Genomic DNA, 11,605 nt, shown 5'->3' with positions numbered 1-11,605 from the left:
ATAAAGCTTTTTACTGTTTGTGTCTGGTTATAGTGCCCCACAGTGGCAAAGCAAGGTCAATGCATGTGTCCTCTGATGTAGCTGGATTTGTTCAGAGGATAAGCGTGACAGGGGGGTCTCCTGCTGTAATCTCATAATCCTCTGTAAAATCCAAACCTCATCAGTGCAGCTGGGGGAGCATTGGGGGGGGAAATGACTGCATATTAGGGCTAGAGAATCTGCTATAAACACTATTTGGCAGATGGCAGGGTCATAATATTGACTTGTCACACACATAATGTCACATTATCATAAAGACACTGAGGTCAAACTCTTTGCATCAGTAACGTAAGAGACGTAGCTGTGGTTCTGCAGGATCTGAAAGAAATGCTGTAAAAGTGTGTGGTAAGCTGTGTGCATCTGGGTGTGCATCTGTTTGTCTTTCTCCTCTACCTGGAGAAAAGTCCACAGGGTTCTTGGGTGTGGTAGGTGCCTCTGAGGCCAGTGATGGCAGTTTCTGGCTGTCTGCAATGCTTGGAGGTTTTTCTGGCTGGAGTGGTGCAACTCCAACATCCATATTGATTCCCATCCCCATCGCAGGTTGAGAGAATCCTGTGGAAACAGAAAAGGTTCAAGACTATTATAGCATACAGAGGTTTAGTGCATCTGTAAACCACAAGAGGAACTGCTACATTTCAGTGTTTGGAATTCTTCTGAATTTAGCTAGCAAGCTTAGTTACTTACCAACAGCCAAGAACCTGATTTAATTTTTAAAGCCAAATCCTAACAACTAATACTGAAGACAGCTTTCTAGTCAGTTTTATAAAATACACGCATATTTCTTTGTGCATTATTACCTACCAGTAGTGGACGGCAACAAAGCACTTACTCTAATGTTCAAAAATTTGGAATCACCGCTCTAAAATTTGAATCCACTGTTTTCACAGATATAAAACCATTTTTGCTGCGGATACATGTATAGAATGATTCAGTTAGGATGCCACTACTCTACGTAGGTCTTTCACTAATGTGTGCTAGTTTGGAGAAACTGCATAACACTGAGAGTGGAGTGAAATACTGTGCATTATATTTAAAAGGTGATCAAATCTAGAGGCAGATAATGTGCTGAGAAATTAGACAAGCATAATACCAGTTATGCATATAATATAAAAACTAAATTACATCATATTATTTATCATTTAGTGTGTCATTGCTGTCCCCAAAAACTTGAAATACTGAATAAAACATCTAAAATCTTATAAACTCTGGTGTTTATAACATTTAAATCTATTGCACCTAAATCTAAATGTATTTTTTAAGAAAATCACAGCAGATATCAAAAAGGCAGGTGATTCTCAATTTTAGACAGTAGAGTAAATACTTTTTCTTCCAAGTATCTGTACTTTTTTGTTCCATTTTTTGGGACTTTTACTTTCTGTCCTCTACATTTAAAATATCCCAGATTTTACTCCACTACTTCCTGCAAAACCCAGCTTGTTAACTCTGTGGGAGAAAACAGGACTTTCTAAACATGTCTGAAACATATTAAACTTAATAAACATAATGAACTTTTAAATAAAGTAAAAAAACAATGCAGCACACCTTTCACTAACCCCTCCTACTACTGTCCAATCATAATTCAGGATCTGTAACTAGGCTTGGGCACCTCTAACAAGCCTTAGGAACTTAGGAGTATTTACAGGATGCCTGTGAGTGTGGAAGATCCCAGGAGAAAGTAATTTGACAGTGAAATCTGACCCATTTCCTAAACTGAAGACATGAGAGGAGAGGTGTAGGATGTGGATTAAGCAGTGTGGAAGATCATATTATCAAACAGGCATATAAACAGGCACAAGAGCTCTAAGGTGCTTAGCTATATTACTCAGCTTTTTTTTTTTACTTATTGTTATCTGTAGGCTTTAGTTTCTATCTTTAGCTATTAGGCTGTCAAGAGATCAATATTTTGTATGTAGGCATCAAATGCATACTGGAGATGTTTTTGTTTACTCCTTTCTAAAATTTTGGATGTACTGAAAGTACAGAAAGTACAGAAAGTAGGCTACTAAGAATTTCATGGGTTATACTGTCAACTATGGAGTAACCCAGGACACGGCAAGTTAATATATCACTAAATTACTGTAAATAGATAAGAACAGTATAACAAGTCCAAAACATGTTCCAAAACATGTTGAGATACCATCTGGTATCTAGCTTATAACTTTTCGCCCACATTGTTTATTACTGACTGAAATAACAGCAACTATTCTGACAAGTGAAAGCAAACTTTTGTACTTTGACTCCAGTACAAATATAAAATGAGGACTTTTACCAAGCGCACCTCCACTTTCACTTAAGTACAGAATCTGTGTAACTGGTCCACCACCGTTACTTACAACCAAGGTCAACATTTGTGACAAAACCAACATTGCTGAATTAAGCAAAGCAGCTCAACATCACCTTACTATTAGTTTCAGCACTAGACATTTAATGCTGTAAATAATTAAACAGAAACTTTGAAAACTGCCAACCTTGAGCGGCAAAATAAAGCATTCTCATCATGTGAAAGAAACGAGAATGCAAATATTACAGATATTCTTTAAGGTCACCCACTGACAGTCAGATGAAATAGCAGAGGAAAGAACGTCTGAGCGGCTGGACCTGATGTGAATGTTGATGCAAGGATGACTCATCACCTCAACGAAGTGAGCTGTTTTCAATCTGTTCCCTGCACCGTGTCTCAGTAGTGGCATTTGAACCAAGATCTATCGACAGACGAACACTTTCAGAGAGCCACGTGCAGAGACAGAAGGCCATTTGATTCGGCTAATGAAGTCATTTTCTTTAACACGGGCCATTAGTGCTAAAAGAGGGCTTTGGGGTCATTGGTTTATGAAAAAAAGTGCACTTTTCTAATTGTCATCCCTGAGATTAGAGAGTAGAGTGAATGCAACAAGTTTTCTCTATCCAAGCACAGAACACTTCAGCTGAAACCACAATTGCATTTAAAATAGCAAAAACAGACAGACAAAAATGCCAAAAAAGCACATTTTATCCTTAAAAATAGCCATTCCTGGTGGCTATTTTGCACTTTCAGTCACCTAATTCAGTTTATTCATGTGTATTAAGTTGTATCTCTTGACACTGGGAAATTACATAGCCGAATTAGCTTGTGCGCTTTTGGTTGTTGAATGCAGATGGCAAACTTGATTGGTCCCTGGTGATGGGTGAATCTTCAGAGGATAATGCTGTGTTCATGTTTTCTTCTTTAGATTAAGTTAAAATGGGCATGGTGGCAAAGTAGTGTAAGTCCTACAGCAATTGATATACCAAAAAAACTTAGCAAGCATAGACTTTTATCCCTCCTAAAACTGAAAGTAATGACGCACTCACTGATCAAGACATGATTGCACATTTTTCAATTATTGGACCAATAATAATGGCAGTGGCTCTGCAGTGTTTTGCAAAGCTACACAGCAAGAGAGTGGCATCAGTTGAGTGAAGATATTAACCTGAGAAAGGTCCCATCAAGCCACTGTCCATCATCTGTGCAGGGTGGGGCTGAGCACCCCACTGATCAGGATAACCGGCCATAGAGCCTAGAGCAAAAAGGAGGGAGGGAGGGAGGGAGGGAGAGAAGGGGGGAGAAAGCGAGGGAGAGAGTAAACCAGAGGGGGAGTCACAAAGAGAAAGCTTGTGTTTGTGTTTCAGAAACACAGAGAAAAGATGATGGAACGAAAGAGAAAGAAAAACAGAGACGGAGAGAGACAGTGATGGCACAAGCAGCCACCAGCAACAAGCACTCAGACATTGAAGCGCGAAAAGGGGGGCACTTGTGCTATTCATTTTTATTTGGAGATGACCGCTGAAATATTTTAATCACACTTACGAAAGTGATTTCAAATGCAATCAACCGTTAATAAGAGCACATTTCAATCAACCTTTGAGATAAACTAGTGTCTGAAAATGGCTGTTATTTTTAAACTGCTCATCACTACGGATTAAATTACCATTAATATATTGCATGTATCCTAGCAGCGGTTGGTGAGGCTTTATGGCGTAGCTTAAATATGACCAAAGAGAAGCTCTCACCTGGCAGAAAGTCTGAGATGAAGGCCTGCTGATCTGCCTGACGTGGCCACAGTTCGCCCTGCGGCTCTGGGTGCGACACTGAAATATGTCCCCCTGGTGCCACTGATGAACCTACAGTGCCTGGAACGAGATCCAAAGAACAGTTCCTTCAAAAACAACATATTTCAACAGTTACTCAAGTTTTTCATACTCTCCGGAGCACAAAACATTATAGAAGCTCTTCCACAAACTTACCTTCAGCCCAATTACAGACCAAAGTCTAATCCCTTGCATACTTCAGTTAACAAACAAAAGCCAGTTCCGTAATCTCTGGTAGCAAGGCGTCCTGCGAGCTCTCTACGTTCGAAGTGTGTGCGGTGGAACAGAGGCCTGAGAGGCGTCTCTGTCTGGGTGTGTGTTTGTGTGGCTGGCACAGTCCGAGCCCGCCGTCCCGTCCCGTCTCGGCGGGGAACCTCCTGACTGGACGTGGGCCTGCCGCCTGATCTGAAGTGGCTGCTCTGGCCACAGCAGGGGAGACGCAACCCTCCCACAAACCTCCCTCTCTCTCTCTCCCACCCTCCCTCTCCCTCTCTCTCTCTCTCCCTTTCCCCTCATCCCTCCCTCCCATGGCGGGCCAGAGGGCTTAACAAGGGTGACAGTGAGAGAACTCGACAGGACGACACCCACAGTCACTATGGCACCACGGGTCCCCCAAAAACCCAGACAGAGCTGCCGGGACCTCCGGTTAGGCTTGCTGTTGGTGAGAATTGGGCTCAGATTAAAAGCAGATCCAAGCAGTCATTATGTAGCCTGCCCCTGTGCAACTGTGTTTCGGAAAATTGTCGGAGGTGACAGAAGTTTCAAGCTTGTTTGGCGAGGATGCTATTGGGCTGGTCAGAATCTAATATATTAGTAATCGAGAAATTTACAGAGTATTTTAATAAGAGTAAGGAATGCAAAGAAAAAAAGTAGACTGATCAATAACAAACCACGCAAAAATGTAAAAATTCTGTTTATAGGAAGGAAGGGGAGGTGACAATAGAGGTCAAGAGTCTTATAATTTAAGGCTATCAGAGTTGTCGTTAGGGGCGGGAGATATGGCAAAATGCAATATCGAGATTAGTATTGTGCATTCCGACTAATTGTGATATTGGAGTATCCATAGCAGTTAATGAACGGACTCCCAGTTAAAGGCAACAATCTTTTCCTTCCCTGCAAAAAAAGTGACACTAATTTTAGTACACTAAAATATTCAAACATGATTTATATTAAAATATAATCAAAAATAGTCAAGGGAAATCAAGGTTTTCATGCTGGATGAATGGAGGCTGCCTCAGATAAGCTGATAAGCTAACACTGATGTACAGCTAAATGGTATATCGTTGGATGCTGATGCTGAAGTGTTTTCTCCTCACTGGAAGACATGCCATCATGTTTAGTTTGTCAGAGTATGTTAGTTTATGATAGTTTGTCAGAGAAATATCTGGATATCTGTTTTTGGATCTAACTGACATCAGCTACAGTAAGTTAGTTAACCTTGTTAGTGAAAAAGATACGCAAAAGCTGACCGTATCTGCCTTTCTCAGTCACGTCTGTGACAACGAATCATTGGCAACACACTCACATTAAGGCACTCTGGTTTCATAGCAGCAAGTATAATATACTTACTTGCTTGAAAATAGTCACATTTTGCAGTCATGTTAAAACATAAAATCGCTGAACTGTCAGCTTGTTTAATATCTCCCTGTGATGAAAAGCAACAAATACCTGAGTAGTGACTTCAGCATTCGGATACTGACAACTCGAACGATTAACCCATTCACATCTCTAATCGCCATACTTCAAATATTTTCACAATATCCATCAGGACAGTTCGTTTTTATCAGTTCCAACAGGAAATGCCACATTCAAAAATACTATCAGAAACTATGAATAAAATTGCTTTTATTAAATACTTTATAAAATACGCTGTAGTGAACTAAACCCACTTATACAGGACTAATTATGCTCTCTTTCCAATAAAACATGCAGTTTGTCAGTGTTCAAGTAGTGATGATAAACACAATATGCTCGGAAAATTTAACTGTGACGCAATCAATCACAATAATGACAAACACTGTCCTACTGCCCACCCCTAGCTCTATCAATTATATTAATACTCAAGTGTGCCAATTATTTTGACAAGCGAGTAATATAAGTTTTTTTTTAAAGGCCAAACAATAAAAAGTTAACTAAACAATAAACCATGCAGAACCTGTCAAAACGTTCCCCTAAAAACTTCACTACATAAAGATGAATACAAATGGATGCGCATATGCATTTAAATGGTCGTCTCTGTCAGGCTGTTTCTTACTATAAGAGAATTTAAAATAAGCATCATCTTCATGTAGTTGCCAACTTATCACTGATGATTCATCAAGAATTGTTTTTAATTGTTTTTATGTGACAGCTCTTGATGCTATACAGCAGCAACTACCGCCCAATGGGGTTCAAATCAAAATCTAAACATATACAGTAGTGCTTTAAAGATTATTGCCATACCAGCCCGTGCCAACACACCCACCCACCCAGTGCTGCGATCATGAAAGCTCTGCGAAAGCCTGCGTCCTCCTGTCACTTTGAGTTTCTGTGACCTGACCTCCTCTGCTCTGCCCTTCCAGCTCTGTCTGCTCTCACAGCTGAAAGAGCCACAAACACGGCTCACCAAATCATCTTCACATTTCCCTTAAGATAACATTCTTCTGACGTTAGTAAAAGCACGGGCATATTAGCGCCGTCAGCTAGATTTTCCTTTATTGTTCTGCTTGTCAAAAGATCACATCTCCATTTCTTACCTATATAGAACAACAATTCACATAAAACAAGGTGTAACCCTACTGATATTTTATCAACAAAATGTAGCAGGAGGACCTTCTGAAAACAAGCCAAAATGCCTGAGCTTTCAAAGATACCAGGCAGTACTGACTAAGCAAAGTAACTTCAGCAGACATCTGGCGCATGGAACGTTACGTGTCATCTTTCCGAAAAGGCTCTCCGAGTCTATGGAGGGCAGATGCACAAAAAGCCCAAAAGCAGTGCACTGGCACTCATGCGGCCGTTTTTAATCCGCGTGTCCAATCAGCGCTTAAGGCATGTCAGCAAGTGAAAAACCTACTGACTGACAGGAGCTGACGGGCTGCTCGCCTCAGCAGCGCAGCACACAACTCGTTTGCGTTTGTTGTAGATGAGTCTGCCTAATGAATCTTTATTTGGTGACGTGAATTATGGTGATGCACACAAGTGCCACATATAGTCAGGTCTACAAGGGCTTCAAGGAAAAGGCAATCGGACAGCGGATCCATATGGAGACATGACCACTAGTCAGGTTCGTCTGGAGGATTACAACAGCCCCAGCCACAACTCTGATCTGATGTCTGCTCTGTCTCGGTGAAGGGTGTGCTGTAATCAAATAGTCTGGGATAACGACAGCTAGCACAGTTCCACCATTAGCAAAGGTCTACAGTGCATCACTGAGATAAAGGACAGGAAAAACACTTCCTCAGGCTTCGGTTAAGGACAGACAGTCAAATCTGCTTTCTTACACATATCCTATCCCAGTAGTCCATTATGTAAAAAGAAATAACCAGTCCATGCCTTTGAATAAGACAGACAGTTATGGCTGAATAAAATTCTAAAGAGTTAATGCTGTTTGGAAAACCCTAGAAACAGCTGCCTCCAAACAAAATCTTTATGACTAAATGCAATGCTTACAGAGCTGTTCCTGAATGAAAACTGAGACTGGTCTGTAGGGAAGTTGGGTCTCTCTCTTCAGCATGAATCAATCAGTTTCATATTTCAGTATCATAGCAGGATTAGATGCCTCGACAGAACTCTCATCAAGATTACGTGCTTCCTGCAATCACATTCACAATCAAAGTCGCACAGTCAGCTGAGTCAGGTAGCACATGCACACGCAAATTAGGCAGAAGGAAAGGCCTGGGTAATCTAAATTACTGCATCACGCATAATTAATAATGTGGCATTAGAGACAGTAACTGTATCACATGCATTTAACTGTAATGCGTTACACTTGTTAAAGGAAAAAGTAATCACATTACTGTAATGTGTTACTCCGACACTGCTAAATTTAACAAAAAGATTTAGAGCTACACTGACATAGAAATACTTCAGCTTGTGTAAATTAAAAAAAAGAGACCTCATTTGACCATTCTGAATTCCTCTTCTACAGTATCTGGGTTCAACTTTACTCTGCACAATATACAGCACAGTGTCAGTGATGGTAATGTTCCTGTGGATGAGACTTAGAGGGAAACAGCAGTGAAGTGAACAAGTGGCAGCTAGCACGCTGGAAGTGAATGAGTGTGTTGAATAACAGAGCCCACGGTCCAGAATGGATATGAAAAAGCAGAACACTCTTAGCTCTGGGCTCTCTGCAGTCAGTAAATACATAGCCTAACTTATTAAAAAGCTTCATAAAAAAAGACAAACTGCACAAAGACTGAGTGACAGAGGAGGAGAGAGAGAGTGCAGATGTGAGACACACACACACAAAAACATGTACCATCAAACCATGTGACTGGAGCCTGGGCCAAACCTGCCAGGTCATGTTGTGTTCCACTCCATGAACTCTGTCCAGAAAGCCTGGAGTTCGGCAAACAAAGTGACCAACAAATAAGCTAACGTATTCAGGCGTATTCCCTTTTGTTGAGAGTCACCTGAAAAAAGGAAACTAATAAGGAGAGGCCCAGAGAAAGGCTGGAGGCTTGTCCGGCGTGTTGGGGAACACTGAGGGGAAAGTGAGGAGAGTACAACTTGGCAGTGCCTGCAGGAAACTGGGAGCTTTCGGTTGTAGATGAAAGTAGAGGAAATGGCAAAAATTTAGTATTGAGATACATGAAGATATTGTAGCGCTGGCTCAGAGGACGACGCAGACAACATAGCACGTACAGGCATAAAGGCTTTTGAACAGACACTTCAACGGCAGCAAGAAATGCCCAGCCCAGCGCTACCTCAAATAGAAAAACAGGGAGGGGGTAATGCAGGAGAACACAACATCCGAGGAGGGTAGACACTTCCAACACACTGTGACCAGCCCTCTTCGGTTACAATTACTCTAATTAACTACAAACCAAACCACCCAGCAAAAACAGCAACAGCAGTCACAACAAACTGACCCTTTTAACCAGAGTATGTTGCGCGCCAAGAGCCACTTTGGTTGCTGGAGTCTGTGGTGGATGACACAATATCTTCATGATGCACAGTACATACGTGATATTTAGCTTTTCTGACGTTTGCTACCCTTTGACCGACACAATGCACCAGCAAAACAGCCAATAAAATATTTTATTTTTATTCAGTGTAAATCAAACAGCTGGTCAAATATATATCCAATCATCCTTTTTATGCAGTTTTACTTTGACTGTGTGACACCACTGGGGGCTATTACCTGTTCTGTTCATAATTCATGCTGTTGTTCAGTGTCCTAGCATCATCCACGTTGGCATATTTTGACATCATTACTGTGATAAAGTTAAAATATCGGCACGTCACCCACCTCTATTTGGAAGAAAGCTGGGAGAGTAAGACTGCTGAACTTTTGGATGCCTTTTCCAGGTGTTCGAGTTCGGCAATAGTCCCTCTCACCCACTTTCTTTTTCTCTCCTTTCTCATCTACGATTGCAATGTCTTGCTTTGCTTGGCCCAGTTTATTGCTACACCTTTGCAGTGATTCTCCCCCCGCCCCTCCCCATAACTCTAAACTCCTCCTGGGATACACAGACCCCAACTATTTTAATCTCCGACATTTTTCCCGACATGTTGAGGTTTTCCGTAAAGCTGGCCTGACAAACTGTACCCCACAACGTATTTGTCTGGGGAACAGGATACCAACAATCAGCCCATAAGATGACTTAATGACTGTCTGTCTGTCTGTCTGCATTCTCACCGGCTCATTATATAACCAAGACTTCCAGGACTACGGCAGAACCAGATAACACACAAACCACTGCACACTGCACAGCTTCTCCTCACGACACAATCTCGGACCGAGACACTGTTACGCAATAAACTCCACTAGACTGAAAGTGAACATAATGTGTGTGAGGAACAGCTTTGTGCAGCATGTAATGGAGGAGAGGAGATGCAGAGTAAATCACTGCTGAAGGCAGAGCGAGAGGAGAAGGAGGCGTCCTCCGTCTGACCCCACACCCACTCCGTCTCGAGCATGCTGAGGCAGACTTAGGCAGACTCAGCCAGGCCAAGCCTCAAACTAGGCCACACACAGCACAGCATCAATTCCCTGCATATAAATTCCTTTAAAGTAATTATTAAAGTAATTATTTTGCCAAAAATTAATTTTACATTATTCTCCCCTTAAACCTAATATAGTCTCTTAGTTTTGCAGTGGAACTATGAGGCTACATTGTGTAGCTAAAAACAGTACTAGCATCAGTGTTGAAGCCTAGTGTTCAAATCTGTTTGGGAGCTATTTAATTAATTTCAATGGAATTCTCTGTATTTCATGTCACACATTTCCTAACCATATAATTTTCACATGCAGATCTTTACCTTGAGTTCAACTCTAACATGCAAATTTGCATCCTTGAATAACAGTGCCAAAGCCGGTTTAAGGGAAGCCTATTCACTTCCTATTTCTCCCACTGTATCAAAAACATGGCTGCAAAACGTCAAAGGACTCCTGCGAGTGAGTCCTTAATGAACGGGGGTGAATGCAGCACCATTTGTATGAGACCTTTCTTTAATTTTGGGAAGTAGAAAGCTATATTCTATTAAATTCATGCATTTTGTTCTACAGCAAATAGGTTTAAGGCAGTAGGATGCTCACCTTTCCACTACTGAGTGCTGGTTGGTTGGTGAGCTGATCAGCTCACAGTGTCATAAACATACATGAGGCATTGTTAGAAATAACAATATTTTTGATTCTTATAACAGCAGTGTTGAAATATTTTATGCTGTTCTGTGTTTTCCTTTATAAAAATGATTAAGCATTCACAAACAATGATTTTGCACAAAAGCTAGATAGGAGCTCAATCATTGGATCATCAATAGGTTAATCATTAGTTAACTGGGTTATGTTAATTGGGTTATGTTAGCATTTCTTCCATTAGATTTACTTACATTAGTTACTAATGAAAAATTCCTTACCTTCAGAATTTATCTTTTCTACATTTTTAAAAGCAAAGTCATCTATGAAGAAAGGATATAGCTAAACTTATCATTAAGGCTTATGATGGCAAATCCATTAAAGCGCTCTGGGACATATATATTCTGAAATATATCTTTATAAGTATGGCTATGTTAGCTAAATTTATTAAATGCTTATGATAACAACTAGCTACCACACTGTAAAGTCACAATTCCTGACTTCGTCAAGATTCAAGATTCAAGAGTTTTATTGTCATATGCACAGCAGAAACAGGCAGTTACACTGTACAATGAAATTCTTCTTTGCTGTTCCTCCATTCACCAATATAGTCTTAGAAAAAAAAATAAAGTATAAGAATATATTAAAAACTGTACACTTAAAATAAACACTAAA

General features: G+C 40.7%; 1 protein-coding gene across 1 annotated transcript in view; it reads right to left on the bottom strand.

Annotated features, from left to right (window-relative positions):
- The window catches only part of LOC118820991 (microtubule-associated protein 4), a 98,486-nt gene that overhangs the window by 47,299 nt on the left and 39,582 nt on the right, over window positions 1-11,605 (bottom strand). Inside the window, 3 exon segments of the mRNA XM_036589375.1 lie at window positions 433-591; window positions 3,489-3,575; window positions 4,069-4,188. Of these exon segments, the coding sequence (XP_036445268.1) occupies window positions 433-591; window positions 3,489-3,575; window positions 4,069-4,188 (366 nt within the window).

The sequence above is a fragment of the Colossoma macropomum genome, unplaced genomic scaffold (genome assembly GCF_904425465.1).
Source record: "Colossoma macropomum unplaced genomic scaffold, Colossoma_macropomum, whole genome shotgun sequence".
In the NCBI taxonomy this organism is placed as follows: Eukaryota; Metazoa; Chordata; class Actinopteri; order Characiformes; family Serrasalmidae; genus Colossoma; species Colossoma macropomum.
The sequence above is the reverse complement of the archived record's forward strand: the minus strand, read 5'-3'. Positions and strand labels throughout refer to the sequence as shown.